Source organism: Furipterus horrens, unplaced genomic scaffold, assembly GCF_987537825.1.
Source record: "Furipterus horrens unplaced genomic scaffold, mFurHor1.1.pri manual_scaffold_16, whole genome shotgun sequence".
In the NCBI taxonomy this organism is placed as follows: Eukaryota; Metazoa; Chordata; class Mammalia; order Chiroptera; family Furipteridae; genus Furipterus; species Furipterus horrens.
In genome coordinates, this window is record NW_028327186.1 from 1653226 (window position 1) to 1676777 (window position 23552).

Below are 23552 nucleotides of genomic sequence, written 5' to 3' on the forward strand. Positions count from 1 at the left end.
CACTGATGCAGGGGCGTTAACCAGGCTCTCCTAGTGCTTGTGAACTTGACGGGTAAATTGAGTTGCTGTGTATGGTTATGGTCAGCTTATAACTAATAATAATGCTGATTATTATTATTCTGTTTTGATTTTTGTTAAGCACTGGGCTGTCCCAGACACTGGATCCAAAGTCAGCAGAGGTGGCGTTCGGGCCCTCGGTGACCAGGCCCTGGTGTTCCCTTTCCTGGAACTGGGCGCTTGGTCAGGTGACCTCCCTCTGAAAAACATGGCAGCAGTGTCCCCCAGTGTTTTCTTCTGAAAACATCAGACATGCAGCCAGGGCGAAAAGGTTTTTGCAGGAGACCCCAGCGGCGGCCCCCTGGAGCCTGCGCTCACGTTCCCATTGCTCTTGCTCTGCCCTGCCCCTCTCGGGCGCACCGGCCCGTGGTGCCCTTCAGAGTCACTGCTGATGGCGGCGTGCTTCTCCCCTAAGGGGACACGTGTCTTAGTGGTTCTCTGTTGCGTTTCCTGGAGTGACTCTGGCCCTCCACGTGATTTAGTCTATAGGACGTTTATTTGTCTGGCCGGATCACTAATTCAGTCACAGAAATAAAGTAAATAAGTGGGAAATACTGTCTTTTAAATGTGTAAGTACTTTTTGCACATCTGCTTTCACTTTGAGAACTCGCTCCCCTAGAAGGTCTCACTGGGTGCTCATTAATGACTCAATGAGAAAAGCATCCTTTTCTAGAAAACCAGCTTAATGATCAAGGACTTAGTGTGTGTTTGGATAGGAAGACAAGTCAGTGAGAGGTGAAGAGATGACAGAGTGTGTGCCCCGGCTCCTCTCCTGGTGGGCTGGGTATCAGTGGCAGGTAAGGAATCACTAAATTCTTTTTTATATCTGTCTTTCTTCCTCTTCTCCTCCTCCCCCCGTTCCGTTCTTTCTTTAACTATATCTGGGGAAAGGCATGCATGTTACTGCACTGATGTGTGGAGGGCGAAGGCGAGTGAGGAGGCCGTGTGGTCACATGGACGTGTCCCTGGAGGGCAGAGAGCGTGACTCTAAATTAAGACCCGGGGAGCTTTTCCATCGAGGGCCAGGTGGTGGTTATTTTAGGCTCTGAGGCTGCGCAGCGTCTGTTCAGCTCCTCCGCTGCTGTCCCAGTGCGAAAACGGCTGGAGACGGTCTCTAAGTGAATGAACTTGGACGCCGACCTATGGATTTCGTATACTTTCTCCACGTCACAGAATGCTCTTTCTCTGAATTTCTCAGCCATTTAAAACTGTAAAAACCATTCTTAGCTTGGCAGGCTATGAAAAGAGGGGGCGGGCTAGATCTGGCCCCTGACCTGTGGTTTGCTGATCCCTACTGCGTAGGAATGAACTTTATGGAAGTTACGCACCAGCCTGTCATTACTGGTGAACACGTCCCCAACTTGGAGGCCTTTCATATGCCCTGAACCTGTTGGGGATGCAGAATTGTGCACAGATCATTCAAGGCATCATTGGAGTGAGGAAGAAAGAAAGAAACTGTGCTTGATTCCGCTGATAAAAAGAAGGCTTTGGCATGGCTTCCTTCCTGTCCTGTCTGAGTGTAGCTGCTAGTTCCACGTCGCTGGGCCGGGAAGCAGATGAAACAGGGTCCCGCTCTTCCTCTTACTGGGGTCTCGTCTCCCCTCAGTGGTATTAAAAGCCCAGGTTTGGGAGTCGGGCCTGGGCTCAAACCTCTTACTGCCATGTGAGCCCTGCTGCGTAACTGCTCTGAGCGTCGGGAGTGCGGGTGAGTGTGGTGCCGGCGGCTGACTCCTCGTGGGGCTCCCTCTGTGCCGGGCAAGCAGTGTCCTAAGCACTTCATAGAACTGGCTCATTTCACCCTCTCGCAGCCGGGGAGTTCTCATGCATATCAGCATCTCAGAGGGGGAAACTGAGGCGCGGGACGGCCACATGCCTCACTCAAGGCCACCGAGTTCACGCCTGGCCGAGCCAGCACGGACGCGTGGGCAGCCTGGCCTCGGAGTGCGGGCCTTCCGCAGCAGGGGCCTCGCCCACAGCCCCCGACTAGATCCAGGCACGGGGACCTTGCAGGGCGCGGTGGTGTGCTGCGTGACACCGGGCGGCATGCACACGCAGGACGTTCTAGTGACGGCTTGTCAGAAGCCGCTGTACTTCTTTCAGTTGCACGTTCTTTGTGGGATTTGTTTTTCATAAAGGTTTCAGGTACTGCTGCTAAGAACTGTTTGAAGTGAATGACCCTGTAAGACAGCGTAGCGGGAATGACTCGGACCGTGCAGCCGAGAGGCCCGGAGCCCTGGCCCGGCCCTGGCCCTGCACACGCCTGTGTGCGCGCCTGGACGTGCAATGGGATCTTGCAGCTCCGTGTCCTCTTGGCTGTGGGCTGCAGATACTCATCTGAATCGTGGCGTTTTAATGAGATAACCCGTGTCTGAGTGTCTCATGTGTCATCGGGCTCTCAGCACATGGCACCGCCTCGCTCACCTCTCTGCGACAGAGAAGGACCTAAAATGCAGAGCTGAAAGGACACGTAAAGGTGGGAAGACAGGCCTAGAGAGGGACCTGCTTGGGGTCACATGGCCACTGAGCGGGAGGGGCTGTCCCCACGCGGGCCTCAGACCCCCGTCTTGGCCTGTTCTCACTCCTCACACCTCCTGTGGGTGTCACGCACGGGGCTGGAGTCTTCTTTCCTTTTTCAGACAGACCTGACATTTTTATTAGAACGTGAGCTACAGTGTTTGGGTATTTTGATTTTTGATAATTATTTTCTCAAAAATTATATGGGCAATTCAATAAACTCTGAGGTCATTTAATCATGTATATGAAGTTTTAAAACCACTAACATTTTTTCCATTCATATTAATTGCAAGGAGCAATTAATATGCAAGCAGCATGTTTATTGTAGAAAAAATAGAAGCAGAAAGATACAAAAATTAAGAAAACCCGATTCAGTTACATTATTGAGAAAATGACTGTTAACACTCACTGGTTGTAGCTGGCTTGTCGGTCATGTGTGAGGAGGACTGCACCTTGTCACAGTCACATCTTGGTAACTTTATTCCATTGTGGAAACGGCAGTCATGTGGGCATGTTGTTGTTTTTTCAGATTTCATAGAAACAATGCATTTTTGCAAAATTGTTCAATTATTTCCCACAAGTGGGATTTGTCACTTGTATGGTTCATTCTCTGATTCATTTTTGAAGACTTTTGATACATATTCATACTTAAAAAAACAAAATTTATTGATTTTCTTTTTTTACTATTTATTTTTAGAGCGCAGGGAGGGAGAGAAACATCAGTGCGTGAGAGATACATTGATCCGTTGCCTCTCATGTGCCCCTGACCAGGGAGCTGGCCCACAACCCAGGCACGTGCCCTGCCTGGGAATCGAACCATCGACCTTTTGGTCCACAGGCCACTCAGTCCCCTGAGCCACACCAGCCAGGGCCATGTTCCTACTTCTTCTCCAGCGAGGAGACACATGTCTGCGTACATGCTCACTAGAGAAAGCGCTGGCGATGTGGGAGCGGGGGCAGTGGTCTCCCCTCGTTGCCTGAAGAACACCCACACACGGTGTCAGTGTGCTGGAGGCTGTTTCTCTTTCTTTACATGTTGACACTTCACTATTTCACATAGAAATATATCTAGAACAATAATCTTTAATTTTCAAAAATGGGCTTATGTATAGCTACCTACAATAAAATGCCTCTTCGGTCATGTTTATATAGTTTTTAAGTGTTTTTGGGGGGTGGGTTTTCTTTTTTCTCGGCATGCAGTGAGTGGTAAATTTGCATGGAACATTTGAAAAATACAAATACCAGAATGAGCAGAGTGTGTTTGCATTATTTTTGTCACCTTGATCGTTTAGAGACAAAGTCCAACTTCTGAGGAAAAATTGAACTCAATAACATGTCCGTCCCTTATCTACTGCTTATTTGCCTTCTCGTGAGTTGTTCACTTTGTCACGATTAACAAGATATATCTCACAATTAACAAGATGCAAACTCTAATGCCATTTGCGTTAAAGTCCTGTGCAGTAGTAAGATAATTGTGGGAACAGTTTGAGAATTAAATTAGGTAACTTTTTTTTTTATTGTTTTGATTACTTGGAGTTTTTATTCCTGTGCATGTGAACTTAAGACCAAAAAGGACTAGCTGCAGATCACTTCTTCGGGCCCAGCAGCTGCTCTGCCTCAGTGAGGGCACTCATGTGCGGTACAGAAGCACAGGCCCAGGGCTGAATGGCCACAGTGGCAGATGCTGTAGCCCAGCTTCTTGCTTGATGAAATGTGCGATCTCTTCTTCCCTGCCGTTGCTCGCCCTGCTGGGACAGTGATAATGGAACGTTAATCTACAGACTTTTAAGTTCACAAAAGAAGAGTAATGTAAGGTTTTGCCCTACGGGAACTCAAAGTGCTTCATGTTCCTACGACATGAGATTAATGAGGGAGTTCAACAGCACGTTTTGGTTCAAGATTGTGTGATAACACAGTATTGGGCATTTTCCTTATAAATTACCTTTAAGTCCCCCATTTGGGAAATAATTGGGGGGAAAAAGCATGTTTTCTGCCAGATAGAAGTTCTCTGTTAACTATAAGCAGGTATTTTACAAACTGTTGGACTAGAATGGTGATTATATAAAGGAAAGCTGGATTGATACTTGAAATAAACTCTCATTTTCTTAATTTTAATTTTTAAATGATAAAATACTAGAAGTCTTAGCCATAAACCTTGTGATTTTCATCTATTAGGATAACCAGTTTAACTACATTTACCATCCAGCAAGCCCCGCCCCCTTTAAACAAAGGGAAGTCTAGTAAAACGATTTTGATCGGCATTGATAGTCTTTGTCATAGTCTCTTAGGAAGTAATGAGCAGGCGTTTCACCAGTTGAGAGTCCTGCGTTGAGATGTCTGTTTCGGCGCCTCGTCTGGAGTGCAGGTCTCTGACTCCAGAGCTTGACTAATGTGCTGGGAGCTGGGGGGCCGTGTCCCCGAGAGCTGCACTACTCACCGTGCCTGTCGTTTGCCTGTCTGCACAGGAAGCGAGCCGCTGCAAAGCACCTAATAGAGCGCTACTACCACCAGCTAACCGAGGGCTGCGGGAATGAGGCCTGCACGAATCAGTTTTGCGCTTCCTGCCCGTCCTTCCTCCGGATGGATAACAACGCGGCAGCTATTAAAGCCCTCGAGCTCTATAAGATTAACGCAAAACTCTGTGACCCTCACCCCTCCAAGAAAGGAGCGAGCTCGGCTTACCTTGAAAACTCAAAAGGTGCCGCCAACTCCTGCTCGGACGTGAAAATGAACAAGAAGGAAGGACTGGCAGCACGGAATGATTTTAAAGGTAAGAGGCTTGGTTTCTGATGGGGACTGTGTGACTGAGAACCGGCTTGGAGATGGGACGCCGCGCGAGGGTTTGTGTGAGGGTTGTCTCAGTGTGGGACTGCAGGACGTGACAGCAGGTGGAACCGGCTTTTTTGTGGCGGTAAAGGACGGCTAACAGTTGGGTCAGTGATTTACCTCTGTTCGCTCTTCTGATGGTTTCTTATGAGAGGCAGTTCCTTTGTTAATGGCTTCATTGGAACTCTGAACCGTTTCCCACCAGGAGAAGTGGGTCACGTGGCAGCTAGTGTCCTGCCTGGGGCGTGAAGTCTGTGTGAATGTTGGCGGGCTGGACGGAACGGCCAGCGTGAGCGGTGCCCCAGCGCTTTGTGGCGACAGAGCAGAGAGAAGGGGAAGGGGTTCTCTGTGTCTGAAGGCAAGGCGGGCTTTGTGACGGCTGCTGCGTAGTCGTCTTACTTTTCCTCCTGGTGCCTCTCCCCCGGTTCTGCCCGCCTCTCCCAGGGCTTCCTGCACGCTCACACCGCCGAGCGGCGGCTTTGCCAAGGCCTCGTTTGTTTTCTAAAGGCTCCTCTGTTCCAAAATTGTTGCAACCTTTTTTTTTTTAATCCTCAACTCCAATTCCTTTCCCTCGGTGAAGGTAATCAGTGTTGCTAACAAGATAATGGAACTTCTGAATGACCGACGGGGCTCAGGCCTAACAGAGGTAGTTGTGTTTTAAAAGAGGAAGCTTTTTGTTTAGGGCAGTGTAAGTCAGAGAATACCGCTCAGGTTTTAGTAGCATCATTTGAATCAGGTTTAAATTAATTAGGGAAATGGAGTTGTATTAGAGCTTATGTTCTTGCCACGATAAAGCCGTTTTCATAACTTCAGACCATTTCATTGCTGTCTGATGCCCAGTTCTGCTCCGTGCGTTAGCCCCCGCGCGGAGGGTGAGGGGTGGCTGTTGTCAGTGTATGTGAGTGGGGGTCCCGCTGACCCCGTCACACCCGTTTGCTCAGCAAGCGCGTGCCCGGGCAGCAGGTACCGAGTGTGGCCCGTATTGCACGGTTGAAAGCAGCTGGCCACGCGGGCCGGGCCAGGGCCGGACCACCTTCCTGCGGCCGTGTGCTTCAAGTCGATGTGGCCACGTAAACTAAACCGGGATGACCCAGCACGTGAAACTCGCCAGCCCTGCCTGCGCTGACTGTAGGCCTGTCAGCGGGGTACGAGGTCGGCGGGCGGCTCCCAGAGGCCCGCGCTCCCCCAGGAGCTCACCTGGCGGCCCGGCCGCTGTGGGGCGGCAGGGAGGTGTGCGTCACAGCCCCTCGGACGCAGCCGTAGGCCCGCTGTCTTCGTCACACGGTTTCAGAGCCGCCCGGAGCGTGACCCATGAGCCCACGGGGGAGAGTCTGGGCCTCACAGAGTCCTGATCTCCGAGAGCTGGGAGTGGGGGCCGGCCCTGCCCGGGGACTACACAGCGGTTGCTGCGCTTGTCTGCTCACAAGTCGCCTTCTTCCCATGCTGCTTTTTATTGTCCTTAACCCTCCCTGTCCCTCTGTGAGCTTGGTGCCAGCCCTGTGCTGGCTCAAGTGGCAGCATCTGCGGCCTCACAGGCCGGCACAGGGACCGGCTGCTGCTGCTGCTCGGTCACCCACGGACGCCCCCCCTGGAGGGGCGCAAAGGGAGGCCGGGAGGGGCCAGCTCGGGGGTACCGCATAGAAAGGCCGGACAGGCGCTGTTGCTAACAGGAAGCCAGAGGCCCCTTTCCTCAGACCTTGCCGCCTTAGTCTTGGGAACGGAGCAGGGAAGGGGGTCGCGGGGGCCCTGCTGCAGCGCGGGGCGAGAAGCGGTGTCTGGTGCGGGAGCGCGCCACGGTGAGTGTGCTGTGTCGGAGCTCACTGGTGCTTCCTGTTCGTGAGAGTGCGAGACGGGCGAGGTTCCAGCGGGACTTTATTAAAAAGTACGCGGGCAAGCACAATACTTTTTTTAAAAAGTATCTTTTATTTAAGATTCAACAGTGTTGTAAGTTATAAATGGTATTGAAAGCAAAATATTGGGCTGTCTTTATACTATGAAAATAAAGGTTCTCTTTTCTTCCTCTGACTTTTCAGATGTGACTTACCTAACAGAAGAAATAGTATATGAAATCCTTGAGTTATGCAGAGAGAGAGAGGATTACTCCCCGCTGATCCGCGTCATCGGGAGAGTGTTCTCCAGCGCCGAGGCGCTGGTGCAGAGCTTCCGGAAGCTCAAGCAGCACACCAAGGAGGAGCTGAAGTCCCTCCAGGGGAAGGACGAGGACAAAGACGAAGATGAGGAGGAGAAGGCCGCGTGCTCCGTCGTCGTCGCCGCCGCTGCCGCTGCTGTGGAGGGAGAGTCGGAAGCCTGCTCCTCGCGGATGAGTGACGGCTCCCAGGGCGAGGACTCTCCGCAGCTGGGCCCCGAGGACGTGTCCGTGGATATCGAGGCCGTCCGCAGGGTCTACACCAGGCTGCTGGCCAACGAAAAGATCGAAGCTGCCTTTCTCAACGCGCTGGTGTATCTGTCGCCGAATGTGGAATGTGACTTGACATATCACAACGTGTACTCCCGAGACCCTAATTACCTGAATTTGTTCATCATTGTGATGGAGAACAGAAATCTCCACAGTCCTGAGTACCTGGAAATGGCTTTGCCATTATTTTGCAAAGCAATGAGTAAGCTGCCCCTCGCAGCCCAAGGGAAGCTGATCAGACTGTGGTCTAAGTACAGTGCAGAGCAGATTCGGAGAATGATGGAGACGTTCCAGCAGCTCATCACGTACAAGGTCATCAGCAACGAGTTTAACAACCGGAATCTGGGCAACGAGCGAAACCTGGTGAATGACGATGACGCCATCGTGGCCGCCTCCAAGTGCTTGAAGATGGTCTACTACGCGAATGTCGCGGGCGGGGACCTGGACACGGGCCACAACGAGGACGATGACGAGGAGCCCGTCCCCGAGTCCAGTGAACTGACCCTGCAGGAGCTCCTGGGCGAGGAGCGCAGGAACAAGAAAGGCCCTCGGGTGGACCCGCTGGAGACCGAGCTCGGCGTGAAGACCCTGGACTGCCGGAGGCCCCTCATCCCTTTCGAAGAGTTTATCAACGAGCCGCTGAACGATGTTCTGGAGATGGACAAGGATTATACTTTTTTCAAAGTAGAAACCGAGAACAAGTTCTCCTTTATGACGTGTCCCTTCATATTGAATGCTGTCACCAAGAATCTGGGATTGTATTATGACAACAGAATTCGCATGTACAGTGAGCGGAGAATCACTGTTCTCTACAGCCTGGTCCAAGGGCAGCAGCTGAACCCGTACTTGAGGCTCAAAGTCCGGCGGGACCATATCATAGACGATGCGCTTGTCCGGGTAAGTGGGCTGCTGTGTAACGCAGTGTCTGATTATTGCAGCACGGTCGAGGGGATTCACCTTATAAGTGACCCTGGGTACAAAAGGAAATGGTATTGTGTAACACGGGAACACGCGGGCTTTTTACTTTATTGAATGTATTGGGGTGCCGTTGGTTAATACAACCGTATAGGTTTCAGGGGCACAGTTCTGCAGCACAGCATCTGTCTGTTGTAGTGTGTGTTCACCTCCCCAAGCCAAGTCTCCTTTGGACATTTTTTAAAAATTGTGAATGGAAATATTACACGTTTGTGAAGCGCACTAAGTTGGACGGGAACAACAAAGTATGGGTGGTGCTTTATATCAATCCCCCTCATGACAAAGAATAGATTTTCTGAGTCTTGACACCTAACCCCAGGTTTCTCCATTCAGAAGAAGTGGGTGTTGGGGAGAGACCGGAGCACAGGAGCCAGGGGGATGTGGGGAGAGCCAAGTCACAAGTGTGCCTGTCAGGTCGTAACTGGGAGAGGGGACAAGAAAACGGTGTCATAAAGTGACGTGTGCCGTCCGAGCCTTTCCTCACACAGAGTTCGGGGCTGCGCTACGTGCGGCTGGCGGAGGCCCCGGGCAGGTCCGGTGCTGCTGGCAGGACTTCTGCTGGGCCACTCGGAGCGTCCCCATCCCTGTGACGCGGCCCGACTGGGGTCCTTTCTGCCCGCTTCAGTACCCACATGGACCACTCCGCGTCTTGTTGGCGCGACTGAGAAAACAGCAGCTATTTCAGGAACCTTGCAGTTGACGGTGCCAGTTAGCATGAGCCCAGTCCGGGAGGCAGGCAGAGCTGGGGAGGGCCGGGGCTGCGCGTACCCACCTCCAGCGTCCTGTTTGCTCCTCGCTCACTCCTTCCCTCCACAGGAAATCAGAATTTTCGTGTCCCCGTGTAAGAGGCGGGCCTGGCCGGACAACGGAAACCCCGTGCCAGCCAGTATAACAGTGCGCACATTTGTCCTGGGCGCCTGGCCCTGGCATTGCTGCTGCTTTCTCATCAGCTTCCCGCCACATTCAGTGTCAGTAAGACTGAGGGGCGGCCGACTGCCGAGACCGACCCAGGCAAGGGCCCAGGACACGGTGATCCCCGGGACTCGTCCTGACCTGAGGGCTCAGTAAGCCCGAGCGCGGCAGCCGTGGTCCGGCAGCTCCGAAATTTAAGAGATGCGTTTTCTTTTGTCACTGTGTGTGCTCTTACTGGTTTGTTTGTTTGTTTTTAAACTAATGTGCTGATACTATTGAAGAAACATTCTGCGTCCCTTGATCAGCTCGGGGAGTTTTCAGCAGAGACAGACAGTGGCCCGCGCTGCATGGGGTAATCACCGTCGCCCGCGTCCTAGTGCCCTCTGCCCTGTGCTCGGGGAGTGGGGGGCTGCTGGCGTCATGACGCGCTTAAGGACCATCGGCAGGCCGCTTGTTTTACCCAGCTTAGCGGGGTGGGAGGCTGTGGGATAAGGCCCGGAGTAGGATTTTGTGGGAAGCACGTGGGGGGTGTGTCCCTGGATTTCCACTGTTGGAGCAGAAGTGCACATCCCAGAACTACACGTGGTCCGTTTGCCTCCTGGGGTTGGGACTCTGCCGCCTGTGCCCAGCAACGGCGCTGCCTGGCCTTTGGAAGGTAATGGCCTGACTCTGTAAGAGGCAGCCCAGGGGTTAAAAATGTCCACTTTCCAAATTTGCTCTCTGCTCAAAGGTCTGCCCAGCCGTGTTTTCCTCCCGCTGGTAACACAAGGTGGAGAAAGAACAGAAGTGTAGGTGCTCTTTGTGTTATTCTGTTTTTAAAATGATCATTTAGGGTTTTGAGGAAACAACCCATTTGGGTTTATAAGGCCTTCCTCTTTAAGCCAGCATTAGGGCAAAATGAACTGGCGCTTCTAAATAAACGTGAATGGGTTATTTTTAAAGGAGCTCTATGTGATTATGTCAACGCACAGTATGACGTGACCTGTCACATACCAGCACGCACTGGTTGTAGCTGAACTCGAGCGTGACCAGCCCACCGGCCAGCCCAGGTGTGAAGGCGCCGAGCCGAGCTGTGCCGCGGGTGGGCCGCGGCCGCTGGGGGCTCCTGGGCTTCCTCCTCCCTCCCTCCCTCCCTTTTTTTCCTCTCTCTTTAAAGATTTTATTTATTTATTTTTAGAGAAAGGGGAAAGGAGGGAGAAAGGGAGAGGAACATCCGTGTGTGGTTGCTTTTCATGCGCCTACAACTGGGGACCCGGCCCGCAACCCAGGCCTGTGCCCTGCCTGGGGATTGAACCGGCGACCTGTCCTTCCCACTCGCAGGCCGGCGCTCCATCCACTGAGCCACAGCAGCCAGGGCTTTTTGTTTTGTTTTACTTTTATAACACAGTGTGAAAAGATGAGAAAATAAGCCTCACAGTAGATCTGGGAAGTCAAATTGGTCATTGCCTCTTTTTATTTTTATTTTTTGGAAATAATTCATAGCAGGTAATAGTCATAGTATTTTAGCAGCAAAAAGTAGGCTTACAACAAGAAGTATTTGGAGATTGTCCACTCAGGTGAGCTACTGAAGGTGCTGATGCATTTTAAACATCTTGGTCCCTAAGGATCTACTTGGCTATTTTAAAGCCTCATTCTTTGTTTTATATCACAGTTTGGCAAACCAAATAAACTTATTGAGCACTTTCTTTTTTAAAAATTATATATTTTTTATTATTTATTTTTGGAGAGAGAGAGAGGAAACATTGGTTTGTTTTACTTATTTATGCATTCATTAGTTCATTCTATATGCCCTGACCAGGGATCAAACCCACAACCTTGGCGAATGGGTTCGATGCTCTAACCAACTGAGCTACTCAGCTGGGGCCTGTTGAGCACTTTCTTACGATCCGTTCATTTTGGACTGTGGAGTGGGGTCGGGAAGACAGGGAAATGAGAAACTTTGCAGTGAGCTCAGTATTAACAATTAAACATTAAGGGTATGGGATTCCAGACCTCAGTGGCTAGAAAGAGCCTTGGTTTCTAAATGAGGCCCAGAAAGTAGCTACCGTGTATGTGACCCTGAGCGTGTTTTCTGTTGCATCTTATTTTTCAGTTATTAATGGAAAGATGACTAGCTTGCAAGAAGAGGGGTGGGCAATAACTTCATTAATAATCACAGTTTTTTTCTTGTTTCTTTTTTTAGAAGAAAAATACGTTCATTGCTTTCATGTACTGAGTAGCAAGTTGTTTCTGACCTGCAGTTCTTGGAGGAACTGTCTTTGATGACAACAGAATTATTAGTGTTTTTACAGTATTTTATTGAATCTAAGATAGCACTGATTGTAGGACATAGTATTATTTTATTACTATGAAAAAAGGGGAAAATGGTGTCAGTCAGTTGGAAGATGCTGTCAGTTGTGTGGTATGTCCTGATTTCAGAGATGTTAAAATGTGGAAACACAAAGGTGAATTTTAGAATCAATGAAATATAAGTGTCTTTCCACAAACAGCGAGCTCAGAGTCATTTTAAGAACTACCGTCCCCCTCAGACTTATTTTCACTATTTCTAATTGCTGTTCCTTAGAAATAGTGCAGTGATAAACGGGAGCTTAGAGCTCAGCTTCCACTGAGTGAGAACAGTCCTGCGGTTGGTTAGGAGGGTCTGCGCGACGTGTGCCTGCCTGCAGTGACACTCGTCTGTGTGTGCCTGCCCGTGAAAGCACGCGGCCATCGTTCTCAGACAACATTCTCAGGGGAGAGTGTAAGAACCCTTCTGTAAGTTGCTTTTTATGTTAGTTGAGGGGATGAGGGTCCCGGAGGACAGGATCGCCATCTGTGAGGTGCCCCGCACTCCCCTCACATCTGAATGGGAACTTTGTTCCCAAAAACAAACAAAACCACCAAGGTTCTACCCTGTAGATACTCAAATAAGGAGCTCGGCGGTGGTCGTGGGGTGTCCCAGGAATCCACACTTCTGGCGGAGCCCCAGGTATTCTGATAAAGCCAGACTGCACACCAGGGTTTGGGGAGCTGAGTTTATACACACACATTTCCTGAGGCCGCTTTCCTACACAGCTCCTGCTCAGGGAGTGGCAGGCTCTGATGAGGCGATCGGGGGAGCGGGCTTGGAGGAGGCGTGATGGTGGCGTGAGGCTTGGTGCAGGTGGGTCAGGAGCTGCCCTGGAATTTGGAGGAGAGGTCAAAGGCCAAAAGAAACGAGACGTGGAACGGGACAGGGAAGTCCAGAGCAGGAGCCGGGGCAGGCGCAGGCGGGAGACGGGCGCAGAGCTCTGCAGAGGCCTCTGAGGGCCCCGCGCTGCCTTCGGTGGGCCAGACAGCGCTTGGAGTTGATACTGAAAACAAGACTGAGTTCTGCTCCTTACCGGCCCCCGCAGGGCTCCTGTGCTGCTCTGGGGGTGGGTAGTTGTTAGTCTCACGGACTCACTCTTCTGCGCCTAAAGCAAGGACCGCTGCTGCTTCTGACGTTTATTCTAATTGAAATGAAGAGCTCCGTGCCCAGTTTATAGCCTCAAAGCAGAATAAGAGGAGGAACTAGATCTATATAGATTCTCAGCACCGTATAATGATTTTAAATGAGACTGATCAAGTTCTTAGTGTTACATGTGAGGGAAAGGAAACTCAGAGGTTCTGGCCTGCGGAAATTAATGGCAGAATTGGAAGAACTCAGGAATTTAAGATATTAAAAAAGTGTGCCTCATAGAGAAATGAAAAAATTAAACATATCTGGGTAAACTAAAAACCCTGCTGGTCGGCAGTGTAAATGCCCTCCCCAGCAGAGTGTGACAAGTCTCTCTGGGGTGTGACAGACGTGGTCTCACCTCGCCGGCCCAGGGGCCCCAGGCAGGGAGTACCAGAGAGGTCCGTTTTGCCTGAACAGTGCGCTTAAATCTCTGTATCGTTAAGGAATATTTTTAAAACTATGAATAGGGATGGATTTGACATGAGCAGTAAGTAGCCCAGGATAGAGTAAGGTTTTTAAAGTTGGGGTTTTCCTTTTGAGTCTTGTACCCAGGCGAGGGCTGCATATTTTTAGACTGGCCTGTCACGCTCCCTCCCCGATTCGGGAATGCTTTGGTATCAGGTTAGTTTTTAAAGAATTATCTTCCTAGCATTTCATCATCATGACCAATTAAAAGTTCAGAAATTAAAAATCGTCTAACATGTGATGAAACCAAGAGTCTTAGAGTAAAAAGGAAGTCATATAACGGAGGGCCTTGTCAGTACATCCGGCCTACTTTTTTAGTTTTTCCCAGCCATCTGTCTTTTGCCAGGCTCCACATTAATATAAAGTACACCCAACTCAGAGAAAACCTATATATGGAATTCTAGGTCTGTATATTAAGTTAATCCAGTTCAAGGATGCAGATTCTCCTTTTCAGAATGTTCACTGACCTGCTCTTTCAGTTGCTGAACGTACTGCACTCAAGACAGCTTTTGATTTTTAAAAAGCCAGTTTTAATTGGTATTTATTACATAAAGTGATATATCATTACCTTTACAATTTAATTCTTTAATTTGTAATTGAACAGTGGGTTGAAAGTGGTTGTTTTTAAGAAAAATAAAAATAAATGTAGTCTCTTACATAATAAGAATGGCCTTCGCCAAAATGCTTGTTGCTAAATTTTATGGTATGTTTTTCTTACCACAATTGAAAGTAATTAAGAGACCCGCTTATTTATATCTGAGAATGATAATGTAAAATAGATAATAATGGGAAATTTTTACCTGCAGAATTGTCACCTGATTTCCAAATCATTCTTTTATTTGAATAATCCTGGTTCTGAAAGTAATATAATTATTGTAAAAAATTAAGATGCAGGAAAGCATAAAGAAAAAAAGTCACTCATAGTTTGGAAGAAGACTGCCGCCAGGACGAGAGGCGGTAAACACAGCCGTAGCCGGCGCGCTGCCTGGGCTGAGCCCCGTGCTTCCGTTACCGACTCGGAGCCGATCACGGAGCCTCCCGCTCCCAGACGGGTCAGCAGCAGCACTGCCCTGATGGGGTGGCTGTGCGCGCTCAGTGCGGCGGCGCGGAAGGTGCTTAGGGCAGGGCCTGGCACCGCGTGCTGCACGTCACCGTCACTACCAGGATCCTGTTGTGCCGCTGTCTGAGTCGGTGTGTTTTCAGTCGGGCCTGGAAAACATTAAAATAAAAGTAACAAATAACAAGAGCTAGTTCTTACAGAGTGCAGGGAGTTCTTCTAAGCGCTTCTGTATCCACTTAACATACTGTTACACTCATGTTACAGTTCACCCGGAAGCGAAGAGGAAACTGTGTTTATAATGACCATGCTAGTAGAACATACTGCCGTAATGTCTCCTGGCACTAAGGCAGAGAGGCCGTGGGGATTAGTAGGGATGTACAGACAGGTAATTTTTTAAAAGATCTTACTTATTTCTAAAGGGAGGGAGGAAGAAGGGGAGAGAAACACTAGTGTGTGGTTGCCTCTCGCACGTCCCCAGCTGAGGACCTGGGCCACAACCCAGGGATGTGCCCCGAATCGGAATCAAACTGGTGACCCTTTGGTTCGCAGACCAGGGCTCAATCTGCTGAGCCACACCAGCCGGGGCCAAGCATGTAATATTTTATTAAGACTGAAGGTAAATTTGCTTCAGTTACCATGAAGTATCCCAGGCAGAAGGACGTCTGGAACAGGGCCTCTGATGCTGTAGAAACACCAGATCCCTTAAAGGTTATCCCTCACAGCGACCTGAAGTCCGCTCTCGTTTGTGAATGTGAGTGAGGAGCAGCTGTAGGAAGCTTCGTGGGAATATCAGATAATCATTTCTGTCACCTGCGAGCACATTGCATCGATAAGCAGGTTTGCAAGGGCGTGTAAACATGGACTCCGTCCTTGAGCACCTGGGCGGGTGGGAACTGGGAGCAGCAGACCAGGAATGGGCCCCAGGGTAGCCTCCGAGGCGGGGCCTGGTGGGTAAACCGAGTTTGAGCAAAGGTTACAATTCTGTTTAGTCCCCAGGATCTTTTCTGTTCTGTGCCTTGAAACAGTTTTCTATCTGGAATTATTTTTTTTCCTCAAGGTTATTTTCAAAACTGGGGCCTAGGCTCTAAAACCAAATTTCAAACCTTTTATTGAAGGAGCTAAGTTGTTTTAAAAGGTAATCTTTCTTATGTATTTTTGTTAAGCTTTCACGACTTCGCCATATGAAGAGTATTATTCCCTCTTTTTTCCTTTGCAGGTGAGGAAACAGGCTTCACTGAGTTGCCTGGTGAAGTTTAGAGTTGGTAGTTGGGACTAGTGTAGAGCACCCTGACTCGGTCTGTCCGCAGCACTCTCTCAGAAACCTGTTCCCTTGGTGCACGTTGGCATACGGTGTTTCTGTGAACGCTGGAGACCACTGTGGCACGGGGCATGCGGTTTTTAAAGCTCAAGATTCTAAATCGTAGAATCCAAAAGCTGAAGATTTTCAGACGATTGTTTTGGCCTTGTTCTTTTAAGTGTTTTTGGCTGCAAGCCCCCTAGTAAGAGCTATTTTCCATAATATCCCAGTACACACACGCACATCTGTACATACAATTGAAGCCAAAGCTTCACAAAACAGTAGATGCCGTTACTACGAGGGGTTCTGATCACCCTCCCACGCCCGTTGTTGGTGGCAAGCTGCAGAGTGGGCTGGGCTCCCCACTACTGAGTGGCAGGTGGCAGTTTGAAAAACATCGATATAGGACAACTGACCTAGATATATATGTATATAAGTAATTACTTGCTTATCTATTTCCCCAAACTGACCTGGGCGACTTCTAAGTCTTATCTGTATGTTCCTAAATTCAGGCAGAAGGTTTGAAGCACAGGGTCCAAGCTTAACAGTAATAGTAGGAGTAATCAGACCAGCTACTACCTGGTATTGAATCCGTTCTATAGGTCAAGGGCTTCATGACACACACACGCACACACACGCACGCGTGCGTACACATTCCACCCCCCCCCCGTATTTTTCGCACTAGAAGATTCACCTGACCGTAAGACGCACCTAGGTTTAGAGGAGGAAAACAAGAAAAAAATATTCTGAACCAAATGGTGTACTAAAATATTTAATAAAATAGAACAGAATAATATTTCAACCATGTAAAGTGAACAGCAGTCAACAGCGGTATTAAGAACCATCACCACTGTCATTAACAAATGTGGAGAGACTTGGTTCAAGTGCTCTTCTAGCTTTCTGGGAACCCCAGGTCAGGTGAGACACATCACGGTCTGTGACGCAATATTTGCTCCGTTTAAGACACACAGACATTTCCCACTTTTGGGAGTGGGGGTGGGGAGTGTGTCTTATGGAGCGAAAAATACGGTATATAGTATATATATTAATCACACACCAGAATGTCCCAACTGGTGCTATTAATCTAAAGTAATTACTTTCAGACTGTAATATGTTTATTCCAATGATGTCTGCATTGCTCAAAAATAGTTCAGAAATTCTATCTGGAATAGTTGCCAATAAGTCTTAGCATCCTTAAATATTCTGTTTTAGCAAATTAAAACAAAAAAAATTTTTTTAAACAGCCAGAAGGCATTTAAAGTTGATTTAGTAAATAAGGCGGATGATCAGTCAGACATGCTGTTAGTACATTTTAGATGCATAAATTGCAGTGTAAATTTTCACATTAGAATTTAGTGTGATGATTCATCTCATAATGACTGAATCACTACATACATTCATTCTATAAATACAAAGAAATACTTGGCAAAGGTTTATAGTTGAAATGGTGGAAATGGGTTTGATAACTTACAAGAAGAAGGATATGAGCAAGTGGATGTAAAATGTGTTCTGATCCATTAAAAAGTGGTAATTTATGCCAAGTGTTATTATAAGAGATCATCAATGGCTTCCCTAGTCATCTAGAACATTTTTTAATGAAATTATTTTATTTGTGGCTTAATAGATATATAAACCTAATTCTTATTTTATAAAAAACTGAGTGAACCATTTTGAAGTCAAACTTGTGCATTTCATTGTTTTCACTGAAACGATTTAGTTTGAGTCGTCACTTACCAGTTTTGCTGACTCGTGTGCCCTAACCCTATAGCCAGCTTTCTTCACACACAAGCCACGGAGAGTCTAATTCTGATTTTCTATGATATGCTAATTTCATAAGTCGCTCGTTAGAAAGTAACCCTTTTAATTTTCTATGCTTTTCTTTGAGCGTAAGTCTTTGTCTTCACTGGTTTTCTACCATTTTGCTTCTTTGTTCCAGTTCAAACAAACCAAAGCCAGGAGCTTTTATTTGCTCCCCAGCCTGCCGACTTGGGTTTCTGTTGCTCCTCCGTGTTTTTCTTTTGCTTTCACCCTAAGACTGGCAGTCACGTCCTTTCCTTTCGTCTTCTCGCTCACTAGCTAGAGATGATCGCTATGGAGAATCCCGCAGACTTGAAGAAACAGCTGTACGTGGAGTTCGAAGGAGAGCAAGGAGTGGACGAGGGAGGTGTTTCCAAAGAGTTTTTTCAGCTGGTTGTGGAGGAGATTTTCAATCCCGACATTGGTAAGTATTTTAGTGCTGCGTCACGGTGCCCTGCGTTTGTGAGTTAAGAGTCTGTCTGCCTAGGTTCGTCAGCGTTCTGTTAGGGAGAGCAGCAGCAGGTGGGCTTCTGGGACTGATTTACACCATTCATTAAGTCAAGTTCTTATTGATTACTCAGCTCAACATTTTAATAGGTTATCTCTTAGGTAAATAAAATTGAAAACACTCTGGAATGGTACATTTGGAGGGTTTCTTTGCATGTCTTAGTCTAAAACATTCATCAGACTCACTGCATTCCTGAAACAAGACTGTCCCAGAACAGTGGTCTGAACACGGGAGGAGCGCTCGTGGGGGGCTGTCAGGCCCAAAGGTCCGAAGCGCTGGCTGGTGCCCCCTTCGTGAGGGTTACTTAGGACACTTTCCCCACACGTTTTGAACTCCAGAAGCCGTTTTCTCCCCTGCCTCTGATAACATTTGCTTCCCAGAAGAGTTTCCATAGAACACAGTTTGGGAAAGTGATCTGCATATTGAAGAATTTGAATTTCTCTGATGGGCAGAGTGGAACAGGGGAAAGCAAGCTTGGATGGTGGAGTGAATATTCTGAACTGATTCCCTTTCTGCAGTAGAACCACTGGCTTGCTGGGTTTGCTCACTTTTAAAATGGAGTGCGGGGCAGATGTAGGGACCACTGAGGGGTCGGAGCTGTGAGGAGTGAGGCACTGGGGCACGCAGATGCTTTCCCGTTAGCGGTTGGTCCTCGCCGTGTACACAGAATTCACTTGGCAGTTACTGTTCTTAGTCGGTCATATATACACGTATGTAAATGGAACTAGACATTGAGTTCCTGACTACAGTTATGGTAACACTGTATTCTAGCCAATGTTGACTGACAATCAGAAGGCTGTGTCATTTGTATGTAATTTGTTCAAAGGAAACCAAGACACAATTTTCTGTAAGCTTCATACGTTTGGTAAACCTTAGCAGTAGGTTCTGGCATATCTAGAAATGTTAAACTTGGCTATAAAGTATATTCACATTATATGCAGACATAGTTCGAAGAAAAAACATACATTACACATTTCTATTTGATGCAAGGTAACTGAGAACTCGCAAAAAAAGACAGTTTTAGAAGAGCCGTGCCTTTGTGGCGGTTTTTATTTTTCCTGGCACCTGAAAACAATGTGTCCAGAGTAGAATCTCTGCGGACTTGATGAGTGTTCGCCTGTGTCATTATGTGTTGCTTTTGAGACCAAGGGAGGACATTTGTGAAATTTCATCAATTAATTGTAATGCTCTTAGACTGGTTTTGGCACTATTAATACTATATCTATAACTGAAGGAAGCTTTTAGTACTCCATGGTATGTTGTAATTGTTAAACTTTGAAATTCAAGTACAAACTGGGTAATATTCAAACTATTATTTCATGAACATATTAAATTGCATTAGAAAAATGTCCTAGCTTAATTTATGCTCTTATGATCAGGGGAATTTTAAAGTTCCTTTAATGAACTCAAACTAAATGAAAATGAAATATTTTTAAGCTTTTAAAAATCTTAAAATTGATTTAGATGCTATATTGATTTCTGAAGTTCTATTTGAAATTCCCTTTTTCAGATCTAATTCTTAAACTATTTTTACTTAATTTTCAAGTAGCAACTGAAAAAAAATTTTAGTAAAGTGAAAAACTTGTAAATTCAATTACAAGATTGTTTAACCTTCTACTGAATGTTCACCTAAAAGGAAGAAGACAGTTCTGCCTTAGTAATGGTTTTTTCGATAGTCAAAGCCAAAGATTTCTATTTTTAAACGAGTGATACAAAAAATATATCTGCAGGCCTGGGTTTCTGAGTAATGACCATGACCATGGGAAACTGAAAGAAGACTGTAAATACAGGCTACTTCTGCTTTACTTACTGGCTCATGGTCAATGTGTGTATTAAACAGCTTTGAGTTTTGGACACAATCTAAGTTTATGGAATTTAAGTTTACATACCAGGCCTCATCTGACTTGGTTAGGAAGTGCTGGAAACATTTCATTGTGCAACTTTGTAAAAGCAAAACTTTTCTTTAAATCCAAAATGTTTTTTAAAACAGTACATATGGATTAATATGTTTTTATAAGTGAAACATTTTCAAAATATAACCTTTTTTGTTGCTTTAATTTTTGAACCATTTCGTGGATAAAGTATAAATGCAAATTAGCTTCGATTGTGTTAGTAGAAGACTAGAGAACTTGAATTTAATGAACATTTTCCCAAACTTCTTGGAAAATGTCACAAAAATTGCTTACCGTTTCCTGGGCTTCTTAACAATGTATACCTTTGCCATAGTTTATAATCATGATATATTTGAACTTTGGTTTCTCAAGTGCTAATATAAGAAAACATTTCTGTATACCTATTACATAGAATTTCTCTTGTGTAATTATTTTATATTTGTATTGTTCATCAGTCTTTAATAAAATATAAGAGTAATGTATTTTTAAAACTCATTTCTTATAGGTATGTTCACATATGATGAATCTACAAAATTGTTTTGGTTTAATCCATCCTCTTTTGAAACCGAGGGTCAGTTCACTCTGATTGGCATAGTCCTGGGTCTGGCAATTTACAATAACTGTATACTGGATGTGCATTTTCCCATGGTTGTCTACAGGAAGCTCATGGGGAAGAAAGGAACTTTCCGTGACTTGGGAGACTCCCACCCCGTAAGTCTTTTCATTGGCGTCTTTGTTACTGTTTATACCCAGTAAGATCAAGTTGTTTTAATTTGTGTGAAGTACCATGAACACTTTTAAAACCTTAAAGGGGAAGTTTTTTATATATATTTCAATATACTGCTGTCAGCAAGCAGGGTTGATTCTTTATAAAGTGTTTTTAAGCATATTTTTAAAAAATGAAATTGTATGAAATCACCAGGTGAAATCAGAGCTGCCCTCTGGGTAAGGGGCTGGGTGGCTGCAGTTACTGTGTCTGTCCCTCTCCCCAAGTCCTCCCCAACCTGAGGCTCAGAGAGCACAGTGTGGAGTCCCTGCTAAACGGGTGGGCGTGGGGGGTGGCAGGGGCGTGCTCAGCAGAGTGGACATCGTCCGCGACAGAGTCCTTAGTTCCTATATTGTATGTTACTGGGGGAGGGGAGGGATGCTACCTGTGTTTTATTCTTACTGTCACAGTAGTTGTCCTTGCTTCCGAGAAGAGTATCACAGCCGGCTGCACTCTGTCCCTTTCTGGTTGCCAGGTTCTGTATCAGAGCCTGAAGGACCTGCTGGAGTACGAGGGAAACGTGGAGGACGATATGATGATCACCTTCCAAATATCGCAGACGGACCTCTTTGGTAATCCGATGATGCACGATCTGAAGGAGAACGGTGATAAAATTCCAATTACAAACGAAAATAGGAAGGTAGTGCATGTTTTTATATCATTGTTTTTGTCTCTCATGAACACAATTTCAAAACACAGCGTTTGTAATTTTATTAAAAGAAGTACCTAATAGTCTCTACAAAGACCCAAGAAGTCAACTAAGTTCTTGGAAGTGCAACAGCCAGTTTTCTAACTGTGGGACAGCAGTCCCTCCTGGAGCAAGGGGCGGGGGTGGGAGGGCCTTGTGGCCCCGTGCCGCTGTGACACAGAGCTGGCAGCTGGCTGAGCGCACGTCATGGCCTCATGATGAAGGGCCTCGTCCCCAGACACGGGGTGATGGCACTTAGTGGGCACATGTGTGTGGCAGTCTCTAAATCTAGTCTCTTGACTAGAAAAGGAAGCATCTGGAAACAAGGAAATAACCCAGAACGTAGCAGGACAATTATGATATAGAATTAACCTTTAAAAATGTGTTCATAAGAATAAAAAGTACATTTCCCTTGTGATTTGGTACAACAGGCTTATGTGTCAAGTGAAACAAAGGCTTTTGCTGGGCCTGGATGCAGTAGGCAGCTTCCTAAATATTCTAGAACAACAACCATGAGGCTTCCCGGTTTGCTCAGATATGGTGCCTCACGCTCCATAAATGGCTCTTGCGTTTGCGGATGCCCAGCCTTTATATTCAGTAGTTCACATACATGGCCTGTTTACAGGGTAATGCTGCTGTTGCAGACTGTGAAATTGTGAAAGATACTTTCCTTTGTATGTATATAACTTGAATTTTTAAAAAAATACTCTTGCATGTTTTTTCTGTGGGAAAATAAATGCGAAAGTAACAAAAAAGCTATGCCACCCATGAGCTTGTGCTGGTTTGTTTGTATAGCATGTAAGTTCTTGTGGTTCATGTTTTCTGCAGGAATTTGTCAATCTCTATTCTGACTACATTCTCAATAAATCAGTAGAAAAACAGTTCAAGGCTTTCCGGAGAGGTTTTCATATGGTGACCAATGAATCTCCCTTAAAGTACTTATTCAGACCAGAGGAGATTGAATTGCTCATATGCGGAAGCCGGGTAAGAAAGCGCGTGTCTGCACGAGTGCCGTGTGTGACTTATGTTTGCAGTGCTGTGGCGCACAGGATGTGACAATGTTTTTTTGAATTTGCAGAATCTAGATTTCCAAGCACTAGAAGAAACTACGGAATATGATGGTGGCTACACCAGGGACTCTGTTCTGATTAGGTGAGGTGTTTAATTTTTTTTTAATCACTGTCATTTTATTTAAAACATTTTAATAGCTAGCATGTGTTATAATTAGCTTCAGGCAGGTGTACCGCCTCCTTGCTAGACATTTGTGTAACTTAGGAAGTGGTCGCAATAGGTCCGGTCCCCACCCGGCACCACACGGTTATTAGGGTGTTTTTGACTCTTCCTGTGCTGTGCTTTACATCCCGTGAGTGGGTTAACTGGACATTTGTACTTCTTAGTTGTCTTTTCTATCTATTACGCCCCCCACCCCCACCCCGCCTTCTGGCAACCATCAGTTCGTTCTCTGTATCGGAGTTTGTTCCTGTTTTACTTTGCTTGTTTGTTTTCTTTAGATTCCACATTTATGTTGCTTGTTTTATTCTTTAGATCCCACGTATAAGTGAAATCATCCGGCGTTTGTCTCTGACTGACTTCACTGAGCCTAACACCCTCTAGGTCCCTCCGTGTTCTCACAAATGTCCAGCTTTCATTCTTTTTTATGGCTGACTAGCAGTCCATTGTGTGTAGGTACCAAGTTTTTTATCCATTTGTCTGTGGATGGCTGCCTAGGTTGCTTCCGTATCTTGGCTATTGCAGTAATGCTGCGGTGAACATGGGGGTGTATGTATCTTTTTGAATTAATGTCTGTTTCATTGGATAAAGACCCAGAAGTGAAATTGTTGGGTCATATGGCAGCTCTATTTTTTATTTTTTGAGGACCCTCCATACTGTTTTTGACCGTAGCTGCGTCAGTCTGCATT

At 46.7% G+C, this 23552-nt stretch overlaps 1 protein-coding gene across 1 annotated transcript in view; it reads left to right on the top strand.

The window, feature by feature from the left end:
* Positions 1–23552, top strand: part of UBE3A (ubiquitin protein ligase E3A) — a 61180-nt gene that overhangs the window by 27317 nt on the left and 10311 nt on the right. The window contains exons 5-11 of the mRNA XM_090263861.1: positions 5037–5341; positions 7431–8710; positions 18059–18203; positions 20685–20890; positions 21421–21585; positions 22462–22617; positions 22712–22785. Coding sequence (XP_090119987.1) covers positions 5037–5341; positions 7431–8710; positions 18059–18203; positions 20685–20890; positions 21421–21585; positions 22462–22617; positions 22712–22785 — 2331 coding nt within the window. The remainder of the gene's footprint in view (positions 1–5036; positions 5342–7430; positions 8711–18058; positions 18204–20684; positions 20891–21420; positions 21586–22461; positions 22618–22711; positions 22786–23552) is intronic.